The 17616-nt window shown below is 32.3% G+C and overlaps 2 protein-coding genes across 2 annotated transcripts in view; one reads left to right on the top strand and one right to left on the bottom strand.

Moving 5' to 3' along the window:
* Nucleotides 1–3396, bottom strand: part of PH4alphaEFB (prolyl 4-hydroxylase subunit alpha-1) — a 109169-nt gene extending 105773 nt beyond the window's left edge. Inside the window, exon 1 of the mRNA XM_085958437.1 lies at nucleotides 3165–3396. The gene's annotated coding sequence lies outside the window, so the exon portion shown is untranslated. The remainder of the gene's footprint in view (nucleotides 1–3164) is intronic.
* Nucleotides 3397–4187: 791 nt separating this feature from the next.
* LOC147078307 (DDB1- and CUL4-associated factor 13) lies at nucleotides 4188–16915 on the top strand. Its single transcript, XM_085958404.1, has 5 exons — nucleotides 4188–4347; nucleotides 4428–4975; nucleotides 12356–12522; nucleotides 13848–14148; nucleotides 16572–16915. The coding sequence occupies exons 1-5, from the start codon at nucleotides 4278–4280 to the stop codon at nucleotides 16821–16823; spliced, it is 1338 nt and encodes a 445-aa protein (XP_085814530.1). The 5' UTR covers nucleotides 4188–4277; the 3' UTR covers nucleotides 16824–16915.
* Nucleotides 16916–17616: the final 701 nt, after the last annotated feature.

Here is a 17616-nt window from a genome sequence, read left to right as displayed (position 1 = left end):
TAGTAACAACGGATACGTGAACATTACAATATAAGTACTTAATAGTGCCTTAATCGTGTCGATAAAATAAACAATTATTTTTCTCGAAAGCTTTATCGAGTGACCACATCTCCCCTTCATGGAAAACAACCGATGCTTTAAAAAGTTATAATGATCGTATTCGTTCTTTCATTTGCCGCCCTTTATAATTTTCTGTCCTCGTGCAACGCATGATCTGTCTATCCCCAAGGGACGTCTGAGGAGCAGCCAATAATATATAACAAATCGAAATGGAAAAACTGGAGAAACTCAACAAAGGACAGGTAGGCATGGTATGGAGAAATATCCCGAAGGCAGCCATAATCCACACAGTATTGTAAAGCCAATGCAATGTGTTGTGATCATTAAAATGCATTAATAAGTAAGTCATGACGAAGCCTTCGCAGGACATCCGTACTATCCGCAGGTATAAATATTGCGCAATACACGAGGCCTGGCAATACTAAATTATAATAATTTATTATTCCAACAAACTAGACTGAAATGAGCACAATATTATCCTGTGCAAAGAGATTTTTGCATTGTAATTAGGTACTTACTGTGATTATAGCACAGCGGATATTGTAGTAGGTATGCATCTATCCGTTCATATAATATGTTGTCATTTGGGATATTGCAAATGAGGTGAAATCTATAAATAATCGGTAGGTATTTATATACTATGTCAATATGTCATCAGTGATCATTATCAATGTTGGGCGTAGCGTACATTGACTCTTTCCATTACCCACCCCTCTTGAGTTCTTGGCCTTTCAATTGTTCACTGCCAATTATTATTCCCGTTGAACGTAATCCGAAAACGTTTATAATTTTTACATATTATATTTACGCAATCTTTACCTATGATATTATACACCAGTGGAGAAGAGTGGAGGTAAGCTGTTAAGATCCGACATAAAAAGTGCACAATAAACTTTGTTAGTCAAACGTATTTGTTTTCATTGAACTAAAACTACAGTGTGTCGATAGTGTATGTCAGTTTTTAAAATTCAATTGAACCCTGTCTAATCCAAGTCATTGTAGACAATAGTCAAAAAATATTCGGGGTTGATTTTAAAATTAGCCAGCATCATCTGCAAATTGCATTATTAGTTCAATGGAACAAATAAGTATGACTGACAAAATTTATAACTATTTATGTCGAATCTTAACAGCCTACCTCCACCCTTCGCCATTGATAACATACATACAGGAATCATTCTACAGTGGCACCATAAGCGATTCACACCTGTATTGGTTCGTTTGCTACAATGTATGTTTCAATGCTAACAAACGGTCCCAATACAACTTCGAATCGCTTTTACCCTAGGGGCGGCAGGTTATGTGAAAGTATGGTGAACCAGGCTGGTATGGTGAAAAAGTATGGTGAGGCGGGCTGGTAATCAAGTTGCAGCAAAATTTCCACGATAACATTATATTATATGGATAGGTATGTTATAATGACCAAAGTAAATCCTCCGTGATACCCTGCATTTTTTTTTATCGCGTCGCTATTTCTCTAAGTAAAGTTGTCGGCTATTGTTGGCCTGCTTCACTCAGTTGTATGAGAAGCCGATTCCTTGCCCCTCTTTTTATTTAATACCTCTATGCTTTTACCCTATGATGCCACCGAATAATGATTGATTATACAAGTCAAACTGTAATTATTAAGGTTGGCCATGTTGTTATTTAGGCACAAAGTCCATGAGAAGCCCCGTGATGTCGCTAACGGGTTACGAGACGCAAACTGACTGAAAATTTAACTGTTTATGGAACAAATAATATTAATGAAAGGTGTATGTAAATATATAAAACAAACGTCGATATTTTATTACGTCGCTTGTTGTTTTCTGTTAATCTCATTTAGCTGGCCGATCCGCCACGCCGGGCCCCCCTTACCGGGCCACCAGGCTAAAGCCTTGTCAACCCTCCTCGTGGGGACCATGATCGGGACACTAGTGAAATTAATGTATACTATTATATAATAGGTAATTAATTACCTACCTATGTAAAAATTTAGTACTTCATTTTCACAATTCGTCATAATGTAATTATAAAATTCTCTTTGTAGGTACCTAGGTAGGTAGGTATGTAATAAAAACAACCTCTTTCCAATATTAACTTTACTCTCCAATGTACACTAACTAGAAAAGACAATAGCAATAGACAAAACGAGGATATGATTTAAAAAAAATAGTATTATATATTATAATATGAAATAAATTTAGAAATCGAACAGAAAGTGTAAGCACGTCATGACAACAGAGGAAGATACACAATAATTATGGTGAATGAATGAACTTGAGAGTCTGGGAATTCATCTCTATTCAATTTATTGTAACAAGTAACTGAAACGTGATAAAATTATTGCATACAATATTAATTCAACTAGAACTAGATAAGTTAAAATGTTTAAATTTTCTGGGCACTGGGTTTCGGGACATTTGAACCCTGAAGATCTTGTGCTTAGCCAACAGAACAGATGAGTGCCGCGCAGGGGAGTATTATACGAAACAGCAAGTTTAATAATACGCATAAAAACTCAGAAGTGACGCGGTCGAAGTTTTGGCTTCCTGATTACCGGCTAAAAAGTAAATATTATTCTACATGTGTGAGGTGTTATTAAAATGTATAAGGTATGTAAGGTGTGTTATTATATATTTGAACAAGTGCATTCTAAAATGTTTTGGCTAAAAAACGTTAAATAAATATTAGGTATATTAGTCTACTCTTGGGTAGTCTCAGCCTTGGGTACTTACTTATTAATTATTGTAGGCTGATTTTGTTCATTAGACGAAAACCTTTGATGAGCCTTAATTTTAATACGAAAACAAGTATTGATATACGAATAAACACATTTGAGTATGAACCACGAAGAAATGAAAAGTTTTCTTCAAAGGTAGTTCGAAACGTAAAACCATCCCTACATACTCGTTTGTTATTAATTAAAATATATTTTATATACATAGGTTGGGACATTATTATCCACACACGTAATTTACGAGACCCAACGAAACTATTTTAAGAATTTTAAATATGTATGCGTCCAATGAATGGAGTCGACGCTCTTCCTGTGTTCCTTATAAGGAATAATAAAAAAATATAATAATACATTCCTACTAAAATAATAAAAGTATTGCACAGACCTTATGATATTTTGTATTTATCTCGGTGTCAACAGGAAACGGTGTCACTTTTTTAAATGTTCACAATATTCAAATGAGTTAAATTGTTTAATTTAATTTTAATTGAAATTTTACATGCACATGTTTTTATTGAAGAATGAGAAAAATATAATCCTCAATCCTCAAATGTTCCGATTTCTCGTTTTCCCATCAACGACACGCGACACAACAACATCAATAACTATAAAAGACTGACGAAGTGAAATAAACATTCCGGTTTTTGTGATTACAAAAATGAATTTGACTTTTGACAATTGGTACAATGTAGCCAGATGTCGGATCGACAAGGAAAAGATTTATAATTTTTTTGATAGATTAAAGTTTCACGTTAGTTTCTTACAATAATATATGTTAAATTAATGATTTTTTTTTACTTGTTTTCATATACAATAATTTTTCATATTTAGACGTACTCACCACATGTTTTATTATAATATGAATCCCCATTTACAGAAAAGTTTTATCTTTGCAACACTACCATAACACCATAAACAAATTCATGTTTTTCACGTACACATAGTAAATTGTAAATTGGTGATTTTTTGGTAAAATATTTAAATAATTACAGTATTATATTTTATTTGTCACCTTATAAATTAATTATTACGAAAAGTGCTAGTACTAAAGTGTTACCACAAGTTAAGTCTAAACATAAAACTATCAGAAACAGCTAGGTACCATAAATGTGTATTAAATCCGCATTGCTAATAATAAAATTATAACAACATGTAAAATATGTTAGATACTTACTAAGAAAATAAACATTATAAAGAATGGGGTAATTTTTTTATTTTTTTTTTATTTTAATTTTTTTATATTAATATAATAATAAAGAGTTTGAAAATTATTATAAAAATCTGTTGTGGTAATAACTACTATGAGCGGTTTGTTTTAAGGATATTTTAATGTAGTGCTCTTGGAGTATTGCCCCAAATGTTTTTTCATAGATAATTTAAGATCGAGGAAGTACAAGCCGAAAACGTCAAAAAAGGAATTTACAAAAACTACTACACATATTTGACACGCGTGTCCCGTTTGTTTTGATTGAATATGCTCAGAGTTTGAATACAAAACATGAAGGTAAAAGTAATAAGTAGGAATCCTGATGAATATTTACGGCAAACGAAACGTGACATTCACAGAGGTAATTAAAATAAGGAATGTTTTCACCTATTCTATATAACCTCACTTCCAGTTTTATACATACGTGTTTTGATGTTTCAGTTCCTAGAAACTATGACCCAGGACTCCATCCATTCGAGGCGCCAAGAGAATATGTGAGAGCTTTAAATGCAGTTAAACTTGAAAGAGTATTTGCTAAGCCATTCATCGGATGCTTAGATGGGCACCGAGACGGAGTATCTTGTATCGCTAAACATCCAAAACAATTATCTTTGACAGCCAGCGGCGCGTTCGATGGAGAAGTTAGATTATGGAATTTGCCTACTCAGAAATGTGTGAGGAGTTTTAATGCTCATGAAGGCTACATTCGTCAGATTTGCTTCTTACCCAAAGGAGATAAATTTATCACGGTTGGAGATGACAAGACTATTAAAACCTGGAACGTTGAAGGGCCGGCTGACGGGGAAGAGGAAGAGCCCGTCGATACGATATTGAGTAGGTCCATGGTTACTGGTTTGTCTCACCACCGTTCGGAGCCTCTGTTTGCTACTTGCGGAGAAATTTGTCAGCTGTGGGAAGAGACGAGAAGTGAACCAATAAGAACTTTCCAATGGGGTGTTGACAGTTTGCACCATGTTGCTTTTAACCAGGTAATATATCATAATGTCAATAATTTATTGTTAATTTAAAATTAATGAAAGAATGTTATTATAGAAAAAATATTTAAATATTGATTTGTTAGTACATAGCAGTGGCGACGGGTGGAGGTAGGCTGTTAAGATTCAACATAAATTGTGCACACTAAACTTTGTCAGTCAGGCTTATTTGTTTTCATTTAAGTAACTAAGAATATAATTTGCAGATGGTGCTGGTTAGTTTTTAAAATTTAATAAAGCCTGCCAAACCAAACCATACTAGTTTATGTATGTTATGGGCGATTCGACAAAAATAGTGCATACTTTTTCAGTTATATTTATTTTATTTCATTGAATTAAATAAATGAATAATTAGGCAGGATTTAATCCTTTCTACGCGGACGGTACACCTGTTGTACACTAATTTATTGGCCATTCGATATAATTAGCATGTTATTTAAATGCGGTAATTAAATAGTAAAAAAATGCTCCACAGTCAACAGGTTAATTGAATTTTAAAAACTAATAAACACTTCACCTTAGTTTAACTCATTCACTGCGGACCTGTTAATCACTAATTAATTACCACATTTAAATAACATGCTAATTATGTCTAATGGGCAACGCAGTAGTTGCGTTGGACGTACGTAATAAGTTAATGAAAACAGATATGTTTGACTGACAAAGCTTAGTGTGACCTATTTATCTCGGATCTCAACAGCCTACACCACCCTTCGCTACTTGTGCATAGCAAATTGAGTTATTACACACAAAATGCACATGCATCTACCTACATCATTACTTTATGCTGTAAAAATATTGTGTACAAATAGGCTATTTGAGAAGTTAATGCCTAATTCAAATACATAATAATATATGTGTCGCTGAGTTTCAAAACCCCCTATAACACCTTTTCATTTTGTTGAGAAAATCAATAAAAACTTCTCAGTTTATGGATAAAGGGATTATCAATGTTTTTCTTTTTTTGCCCAATGATGGATTATTTTTGGAAATATTTTGCATATCGATTTATATCGACTGTAAAAAGGAAAAAGGGCGTAATCCACACAAAACAAATTTTACAGGAGGAGCAAAAAACGTTTTTTCAATGATTTTCTGTCAAAATCAAAATAAAAAATATACACAGACTTAAAGTTCATAATGATTAATAATTTTGTGTATTATTTTCCCAATCTAACATTAATTACGTAAGTTATTAGAGAAAAACCGATAAAAATGATGGTAACATCCTTTTTCCTTACCAATTTCAAATGTCGTATTCATAAAATACAGTGGACTTACGCAGCAAATAGACTTTTTTAACACTTATTTTAAATTAAATTCTTGGGAATGTATTTCCTTATAGTGTTTCACTAGGTGTTTATTTAATGCTTTTTCATTTCCTATGGTTTAATTATATTAAGGTTAAAATTAGAACAATCATAATTTATTATTTTCAGAAAAAAAGTATTTTATTAAACCATAAATGACACATTATCATTACATAATAGTAATAATGATAATAGTAAATATAGCAAATATTTTATTATATATAGATAGACATAAGTATATTGATTCAAGATAATCTTAATTATTTACAATAATTATAACAAATAACCAATATTTGCGGATGTATTTGATTCTTGACAATCACTTGTCACTTCGATCAGTGGCTCCTGACAACAAATTAAAACAAAACGCATTTTACTCGAGATTTATGTTATTACTATAAATAATACGGTGAATAATTATAATTTTTGTCCATTACAATGATTTTAATCGTAAATATAAGCGTACATAGGACCAAGTTCAGTTTACAATTGTGTTTGACACGTCAGATAACCTATAAACCGCACGGCGGTGTTTGTAGTAAATATAGAAAATATTTTATTATTTTATCATCTAATATGAACAAGAGATCATTATCCAATGATTAAGACACAATATAAGCTGTAAGATAATGTTTTATAACAATTTACAGAGAATTAACGATGACGCTTCACTTGTGCGGCATAAAAATTTCAAGGCGTAATTTTAAGGACTTACCATTTTTGTTTGTGTTGTTTATTCCATCCATGTTAACACCACAAATTTTAAGAATATTTTAACTTCTTTCTATTGCCATTTTCACTTGATTAGTATACTTTAAATGAATTTTAATGGGGAGAGTGTCGAAAAACGTGTTTACTGTCAAACGAGCGGGCGAGACTATTAGGTGGCTTAATCTTCATTATGGTTCATACCTGACCCAGCGCCGGCCATCAGCGTTTAGTAAAACTGCCATTATTCTCATACATTTACGGATTAAGTTGCTTACCGCCCTTTTCCTTACCACAAAAGATTGCTTGAACGACTTATAATGTCATTGATGTGGTTTGAGCCCCTTTTCCTGGACGTAAAATTCACACACCCTTCATTTCTAAAAACTAAAAGCTAAATTTTCATAATAATTCGTCATTTGCAGCTTAAATCCTTTGGGCATACCATGTATTGAGTTGAATACTTTGCTAATAACAAATAAAACCCACTTTGCAAAAACTGAGGCTTACGCCCCTTTTCCTTTCCACAGTCGATATTGTATTCTAGTCCACTAATTAAATAAAAGACTTAAAATGTTTGGTTATAGCGGCTTTTGTAAGTTACATAAGTAGTTGTCATATTTTAAAAAAAGAAAAAAAGTGTAAAGTAGTGTCGTTAGAATGATAATAGAAATGGTTCAACAATTGTATGCACAATTGTTAAACATGGAGTGCCAACTAATTCAATCGATAAAACATGAAATATTTAGTACTATTAATCTCATGCATATAGCTTCGGCTTTCTGCCAACTTAACCTTCTGTAAAGAATGCCTTATAAATCATTATCTACCTCGAATAAAATGTCATTTGTAAACTCGTTTGAAATATTAAATTATAATTTTTGGGCGCCTTGAAAGGTGTGTATTTACAAATTAAATATAAAAATAAGAACACAGCTTAATTTGTTAAAAGTGTTATTTAATTACACACCATCAATTTCGTACGATAAGCGTACTACATTGAAATTTAAAATTGATACAAAAAAACAAATAGAAATTTTAATACAAATTTGAGAAGCGTTCGTTTGGTATGGGTCATAGAGTATTTTTTAAATGGTTTTGATTACTTAACTTTTATATTTTAAATGATGGCTGCAATTTCAGCTTGGCTGGGAACTGTAAAACTGTGAACTTTCCTGTCCGAGAGGAAGGCGCAAATGGCGTTGAAACTGTATCTAAATGTAAACCGATGATGTCCGTACTGCACTAAATCTAATCCCGGAGTGAAATCTTGTGGGCGGAAATTAGTTGTTTGTTGGCATCACGCTTTCAAAAAAGCGGGAAGAACCGCCATTGGTTCTTTTTTAATGGTCATTGTTTTAGAAAAACAGGGTTGACACACACTGTTAACAAGGTTGTGCCAACTTTTGTTGTTAAATTAATTAACATTATTTATTTAAGTCTGCGTTTGAAATGTAGACATGTCACGTGAAATGTAACATGACATAGTGTTATAGCGGTTTTTGAAATACGCATTGAAGGTTATAGCGAATTTTGTTAACGAAATTTTTGACAACTTAAAGTCGGAATCTTCCATTGGTGGCGCTCTGGTAGAATGAAAAAGAGTTACATATTTAATAAACGTTTTTTCATTTAAAATTAGTATTATAAGTAGGTAGATATTCTAAAATAGCAGTTTAAAATGAAAAAAAAAACATTATCATTTTGTTCCTATATTACATAAATACAAATTTAAGGGAAAACTTTAATATAAAGACATAATTAAAAATTAGGAAACATTAAAAATTATTAAAAATATTACAATTTTTCATTGTTCAGTAAAAATAATTCAATTAAAAATACAATGCGATTTAAATAAAAACACTATGTATAGCATATTTTTCGTTCTCACAAAAATAATATAAAATAAAATATATACATTGGTTTTAAAAAATATGAGTGACGCGGTACTCTCATAATTTGACTGCAAACACGTTTCATTCGTTTATTTTATAATATGTTACTTGAGTAAATTAATTGTTTGCCTTCTTTATTTTTAATAACATTTTTTATAAGTCAATAACATGTAAATAAGTGAGTCAAATAATCTGTCACCGCGCTGAGCCAGTAGCATCACCACTTGAACTTGAATGTGAAAGGTACTTGTTATACTTATAAAGTAACTAAGTTATTATGTGTAATAAATTATAAAACATTTCACAGTACCTACACATTGATAACATACAAGTGCCGTTTGTGAATGGCGCCATTGAAAAATGCTCCAAAATATAATAATTTACATGGTTTATCGTCGCGCATTAGTGCCTGACCAATAAATCGGTTTTATGGGGTTTGGTGCTCACATGTTATAAAAAGTATCAAATTTAATATCAGAGCAACCATTTGAATAATACTGTAGAGCTAAATATTTTCTTTAAAACAGTGGCGTGCTTGACAAACAAACTGTTTTCTTCACAAAATCATACTGAAAGTATTCTAAATAACATGCCACTGCTGAATATGTGATAAGTGATAAGGTGATAACGTTTACCCATCAAAACGTTTTTACAGAGTTTTATACAGAAAAATAAACTTATTATTATAAATTATAAAAATATATTAGAGAAAAGAACAGTTTTAACCAGTTCATAATTGAGTTACACGCCACTGGAAATTCAGATGATGACCCGCGCATTTTTAACACATTTATGTCTAATTTAACTTACCGTTTACGGTGTATTTCGTTGACTTTCCAAGATTTTGGTTGGCTCAACCTCTTCCTAGCTTTATTAACTGGAGATTTAACCATATTTATAAGTTCGTCACACATTTTAACAGGCGTATGCATATAACAGCAAACTGCATTCAAGCTATTTACTGCAAATTTGCATGCATAAACCTAAATGTATCTGACGAATAGTGACGTCACGTCGCCGACGTAATACGCGTCATGCCATGGGTAATGTTACCTAATTTTAAATTTAAATTTCCCGAAAATTAATTTAAAATTTTGAAATTGTGAATCGGTGTAAAAATGTGCAAACGGTACCATATAAATTTAATAATTATAAATAAATAATTATCATGAACTTTAAATAATTTATTTGTTATAAAATCATATTTATTTTATACTTCATAATGCACGAAATGATCAAAGTATACCTAGTAAATATTTCCATAATATGGCAATAGAGCTTCACGGATCATTGTCAATATTACCTCCATTGACCGACGATCTCGATCATTTTTACAAGCTTAGCATCATTTTCATTTTCATTTTTTAGCATCATCATGAATCCTATTGTGGCACAACGACGACGGGCAGTTAACTTCACGCAAGATGAAAAGCAACTATTAGTTAGCTGTGCCGATAGGGAAACATTGATAATAAATTCGCGGATAACAAATGCGTTCAGCAACGCGCGAAAACGTGCCGCCTGGGCTAGGATAACAGTCGAATTCAATAGGCGAAGCCAAGGAATAACAAATGTCCATATCTCTGATGTATCTTTTTTGCAGTCGCAAGCGTCTCCTCCTTTCTGTTTCACACACATTTTCGCAATAATTTATAAAACCTACGAAGGTTTCAAGCCTCCTACTAAACGCTTGTTGTGATGAAGTCATTGTGTATTAAAGTGACACTGACAGCTCGCGCAGATCGCCGTCATTTTAAGTTTGGTGCGCATTCCTGTGCGCATCTCGTGACGTATGCATTTTTTATAGTTTCCTTAATCGGCCGATATCGATAATCGCAGTAAGACTATAAATCGTAAGAATATCAAATCAACAAAACAACACTCCTACCGCAACTCACAACATAAATGTACTGGCGGCCATGTTGCATTTTGTCTGATTCTCGCATCTGATTGGTCAGTTGTGTTATAGGGGATTTTGAATGTAACACATAAATGTTATAGCGTGAATTGATTTTCTTTCAGAAATGACAGTCAATCGTAACGGACAGAGACAATAAAATTTTCATGTAGAGATTTTAATAACGAATCCATTGATATATAATATATATCTCAATTATTTCAAAAAGGTGTTATAGCGGGTTTTGATACTCAGCGACACATATATCCATATCACCTTCGATTTTATCAAAACATACAGAATGAATAACCCATCAATATTTCAATAATGCTGTTTATTTCATGACTCCTCTAATATCCGTATTTTTCTTATTTTTATAACATTGTACATACCGTAAAACCCCCTAACTTCGCCAAGTGTCCCTAACCTCAACCTCAAACATCTTCTTGGCTACGTCTTAATACTGTGAACTAACATGCTCCACCCATTTTTAACTGCACTTCCATTATAAACTAACAAGCTCCTCCCATTTAGTAAACAACAGCGCCTAGAAGCATAGCCAAGAAGATGTTTTCGCACAGTAAATCAATTAACCACTAGAAACTCATGTTTTTACTATTGGACCACTTTAAGCCACTAAAGCGATTTTAATGATAATATTCGTCCTGTCAACACACAATTTTCAAACCGCCATTATTTTCGCCGTGTTTGTGTTAGTAACGTTTTTTCGAGTCCGGTTTGAAGAGATTTTTTCGGAATACCTCTGAACTTTTGCTGATTTCTACGAATCTTGTAGAGGTGGGTTCTTCATATTTTTACTATAATATGGTGATATAGTCTGCTGCCAAATGTAACGTGCGATTTCCGATAATTATATTATTAAAACATCAATTATTTGAGTATGCAATGTTTTGTGAACTACTTGTTCCTAAACTTCCCCTAGCTTTAGGGTTGTCACAAAAAAATGCTTTTCTTAAAATAGATGTTTTTTTTATTTTTATGGTTTTTAGACTAAAAACTATGCATCACTTTGAATCACCAGTTAACATTTTTTCTCATATTTCCTTTATTAAAAATGTACTATCTAAATCAATACATAAAGATCATAGCATAATGCTTTCGGTTTTGGCAGCCCTAACGTAAACTGGTAGGTTGTATGAAACAGTCATTGAAGTGATTCCTAACTTCACTTACGTAGATATTTCTTTAAAATATGTCAAATAGACATAGGACCTATATTTGCTTGAGCACATTTTTTAATGGATTTCGTGAGTATCCATAGACAATAATTTTGTACTGGACCTACTAAAACACACTAGGCGAAGTTAGGGAATCGTGTCGTAACTTTGTCCATATAAAAATAGTGATTTATTGTATTATTTATTATGAAAAGGGTGTTACTTCAATATAAATAAAAATAAACACAATCATTGTGCATTGTGACTTCATATCGGTGGATATTTTGGTGGCAAAACGACTTTCTGTTAAAAAACCAGGCGAAGTTAGGGGGTTTGACGGTAAGTAATATGAATTTCTGTTGCTGAATATATTATTTTGATTGCAGGTGGAAAAGAATTTATTGGCTTGCTGTGCCAGCGACAGGAGTATAATCTTGTATGACTGTCGGGAAGCGGGAGCTGTCCGTAAAGTTGTCATGGAAATGCGATCTAATACTTTGTGTTGGAATCCAATGGAAGCTTTTAATTTCACCGTAGCCAATGAAGATTATAAGTAAGTAAAATTGTCTACAATTCCTTTCTTATGGCGTCAAGATAAATAGAAAATGGATCATTAAATATAAATATTCTTTTGTGTACAGATTAAAAATAACCTCCCTTTACTGTACAATTTAACTACAACATACATTAATAACAGGTCTAGCAATTATTCTCTTTAAAGAAGTAGAAAGCAATAGTGATAAATAAAAAACTAAAAGAATTGTCAATCTATATTTTTACTACTCGTATTTATTTAAATCAAAGATGTCGTTAGCTGTTTTCATTTATTTATTGATGTCATTCGGTTACAACTGTTTCTCTACATGTATCAAGATTGGCTTTTGAAAGGCACAGTGATATAAGTGACTATTGCTAACTTTTTATTAGAGCAAATATAATCTATCTTCAATATGATACGAGGGCAACCAGAAAAATCGACAATATTAACATACACACTTTAGATTTGACATTAGATCCATAAAATTCTCATGTAAATCTAAAAACCGTTTTCATCAACTGTTGATGCCTGGCAAATCTGATGGTCAGCATTAACATGAGGACAAACTACTTTAAATTCTTCATAAATATTGAATTCTGCTGTAATGCCATTTGGAGTTCTTCTTATTATTGGACGTCGCAATTTAAAATGGGACATTGCGCTTTTAACGTCAAATTAAATTCTTTTCACCTCAAACCCTCAAGATCCAAGTGAAATATGTTATTAAGATTCAGAGCACATTCTTGTCTAAACATGTTAAATGAAAAAGACTCACTATTTAACACCTGCATTTTTTGTTGTTTGTAGTCCAATTGGGCATGCATATCTTCTTTCTTCAGATAAAAATTATCTAATCTTCAAAAAGTTTGTATCTGATTTTTGAAATTTTGGCTTCCATGTCCTTATGTGTTCAGTCCATCACAGTGCTAAACAAAGGTCAATTAGATAATACTGTAATATTGTTTATAATATCCAAATAAAATATTGTACATATTGTGTCAAGTGAATGTTTATTTTTCTTTATTATTCATTAATATATGAAAAAATATATTTACCATTTTTTTGTTTGCTTATACCTACATATAAGTGTAGTCAAGTGCATTATTGAGGAGGCGTTGTATCCTCCAGGTATCACAAAAAAAGAATAAAAACAATACAATCTAGATTTGAAATCATGTGACGTATTTTATAAGATTTGAATAAAAGGAATGAAGGATACAATATTTCTATATGCTGATTTGTAAAAGTAAACAATATGATGAAGTGTGCTTCAAAAAACGAAGATCTATCCAAAGACTATTAATGCCAACGATTAATTATATTATTTTTCTTCTTTCCAGTTTGTACACATTCGATTCAAGGCATCTAAAGAATCCTATGAACGTTCACATGGACCATGTATCCGCAGTAATAGACGTCGATTACTCTCCCACTGGTCTGCAATTTGTGTCCGCCAGTTACGATAAGACCATCAGAATATTCGAATCACTCAAGGGGCACTCCAGAGATGTCTATCACACTAAAAGAATGCAAAGGCTTACGTGTGTCAGGTGGTCATTAGATGATAAATATATTCTTAGCGGTTCTGATGAAATGAACATAAGAATATGGAAATCGAAAGCATCACAGAAGCTTGGCGCAGTATGTTATGACTTTTTACTTAAATCTCTTATTGATAATTTGATCATTATATATGTTACGCCGATTGTGCGAAATTGAATATTACATGAAATGGGCAAAATTTTGCCTAAATCATGAAAAATGCAAGCCCGTTACCTTATTCATGAATTAGACAAAATATCTGGAGAGTGCGTGAATTCGGCAGTAATTTTTCTGTCTAGTTCATGTCTTGGACAAATTAGATAGTAGCGCAACGGTGGTATTTTTTGCAACTAAACTAAATGTATCAAAATGCTCGTGCATTGGTCAAAATGTACATATTATATTATCTATGGTCAAAATAGATGATCGCGCTCCGGTGGTATTTTTTGCAACTAATCAAACTAAACAAATGTCATTGATTATAATATAAAAATATACCAATCAATATGTAACTGCAATGACTTTCATATCTATTTACCATGCGCAAAGAAATCTAGAACTATAATATGATAACGGAAGAATTTTATTGAAAAGTATTTTCGTGATTTGATTCGTGCTTGGTCGATTGAATGTTTGTGATAGTTTGTTGACACTTGATAGCTAACCTCAAAATGGACATTCAGTTGAATACTTTAATTCAGAATTACAAAACCAAACCTAACCTAACCTAATAATAATAATATTATATTATATCCAATTATAACTAATAAAACCATCCGTATTAAATTTACTTTTTCTTCTGTCATGTTGACAGTTCAAGAATTCCATACCCTGGCGAATTCATGTACCCAGCAGAAAATTTACCTAATTCATGAATAAGGCAACAGGCTTGACTGTTACATGAATTAGCCAAAATTTTGGCCATTTCATGTAATAGTCAATTTCGCACATTCGGTGTAACATATACATATTTATATATTATCATCATGACTGTGACGTCTTAGTGGCGATCTGCGGAACTAAAAATGTCAATGGCATCCACCCCTGTATTCATTCTTTACTTTGCATATAAAGCTATGAGATCACCACTATAGATTTTAGTATGATAAAACTAATTCATATTTACTCCACGATTCTCAAATTAAAAAAAACACCAACCCCACTCCGAAAACAGAACATGTGAATCTTTAGCATGGAATGTGGCGGCATCTGACCTACAAGATGCAATTGAAGATGTTGCCAACACTCACATAGTTTTGGATTTGTATCTAATCTAATTACTCTCCAGTCAATCAGTCGACATGTAATTCAATTTTTTTTTTTTATCATGTTCGATCATAAAAAGATATAATGTAATAAATGGGTGTTAGCCACTTCCTCAATCTCTTAGATTCATACTCTGGGTCAAAAAACATATAGGATAAAACAACATGAAAATTTTTGCCAGACCTACGATTTGAACGGGGGACCCACGACATTATAAGCCGAGAGATTAAGAGACTATATTGAGCTTAAATTGTTCAAAGAGCTCAGCGTTTTTCTTATTTTATATTGTTTAATAAATACATTTCTGTGCTATCTTACATTTTGTAAATACATAATTGATTAACATTGATTTAATCATATTTAAAAAAAAAACGGTACATTATTGCATACAGATGAAATGGCAATAACAAGATATTACTACATACACAGTGACGTCCCTAGACAAAATGCCACCCCTAGGCAGCGCCAAAATGCTGCCCCATTTTTTTTATCATCCTTTCATGAGTCCAATATCTAAGAAATGTGTTGAATGGATACATCACTAACAAAATAATATATAATTATGTGTTAAATTTATAAATATTTTTTCACCAAAATTGGGGATTTTTTTGACGTTGGTAATACAGTGGCTTCTTACATGTTATTTTTGCAATACATTAATTTGCTCTGTCTTGAGGAATTACAGGCAATCGGTGTCACTTTTCTTCTTCTCAAAACTTGGCAACATTTATAAAGATATTTTTAGCCTGAGATCGTAAAGGTTTAGCCATTATTAAATCGATAATCAATATAATGACGGCGCGACGCTTCAACACAGATTAAAATCTTGGACCAAAAGCGGTAGGTGGGACACTCTGTAAGAGGGGGGTGCATCTTTAATTTCGACGGTCAATGCAACATCCGTGCGTACTGGTTGATAAGTCAGACTAATTATTCGCAAATTTGTACGCATCGTTTCTGGTTACCAAGGATTCGAAGTGCAATGGAAGTAAACTAGACATTGCGAGCCCGACAAAAAAAATAGTTTTGCTAAACCTTTTACGTTTATTAACACATATTTTTTTCCAACCATTGAGCTGAATTTTTTAATGGAAAGACATTTTCGTTATTACTAAATTTAGGTAGCTATTTCTATTATTCTTCTCAATTTGCCGCCCTTCGAGTAACTGCTGCCCCCAAGTGACGCTCAATCTGCCTACCCCCACGGGACGTCACTGTACATACATACCTACATTGTATTTACATTTTATTTCCAGCTGAGACCACGAGAAAAGGCAGCATTGAATTACTCAGAAGCCCTGAAAGAGAAATTTGCAAGTCATCCACAAATCAAACGCATCGCACGCCATAGGCAGGTTCCCAAACATGTCTTGAATGCTCGTAATGAACTTAGGATCATCCGGGACAAAGGAAAACGTAAGGAAGCCAACAAGAGGAAACACAGCAAGCCCGGCACCGTGCCTCACATGTCGCTAAGGAAGAAACATGTTGTTAGAGAAGAAGAATAGTCTTAACAATCGTAATACAAATACAAATTGACTTGTTGATTATAATATGTACACTGTTTGAATTAAAAATATATGTTTCTTTATAAAACTTTTCCATCAGTTTTTATTGAAGTCCATTGCGAACCAAATTGAGGTGCGTGTCGCCTATTGACACAGGCTGCCGCTACGGAAAAAAAGTGTAAAGTCGTTGTTGTTGGTGTTTAAAATGTTATCAGATTGATGCTCCCATCCGTAATACATTTTGAACCTTTAACCCATCGCGCCCTATCGGCGCCGGTGTTACAGGATGCAGGACATGATGAAAATCAAAAAAAATAATTATATTTTGATTTTTTTTAAGTTGAAATTACTTAATAATATAATATGTAGCTATCATTTTATGATCTTAGTTATATACAGTCCAATATATTTTTTTAGAAATATTTGATTTATAAAATCTATTTTTATTTAAATTTGTCAAAATAATGATCAGTTCGCTAGGTATGGGGTGTTTGAGACAGTAAAAAACATAAAATGGCCATCCATCTTCTAAATATCTTGAAAAGTATTATATTTAGCTCCAGTTTTAGTATATCTTCCTTTTATTATTTACTTCTATCATGGACTTTTTATCTGTTATTTTGTATAAAAAAAGGCTAAAAAAACCCAAAAAACTATATTTGACATGTTTTTTTCATTCCACTTATACACAAAGTTTACTTAAAATGTAAATACTTAATAGAAAAATTCAAAACCTATAAATATTTAAAAGATTTATTTGAATTGAATGAATAATACATGAGTTATATCAATT

Source organism: Rhyacophila brunnea, unplaced genomic scaffold (genome assembly GCF_057557595.1).
Source record: "Rhyacophila brunnea isolate RB1 unplaced genomic scaffold, BYU_Rbru_1.0 scaffold_11, whole genome shotgun sequence".
NCBI classification, from domain to species: domain Eukaryota; kingdom Metazoa; phylum Arthropoda; class Insecta; order Trichoptera; family Rhyacophilidae; genus Rhyacophila; species Rhyacophila brunnea.
Note: the sequence above shows the minus strand (reverse complement) of the source record. Positions and strands in the feature narration are given on the sequence as shown.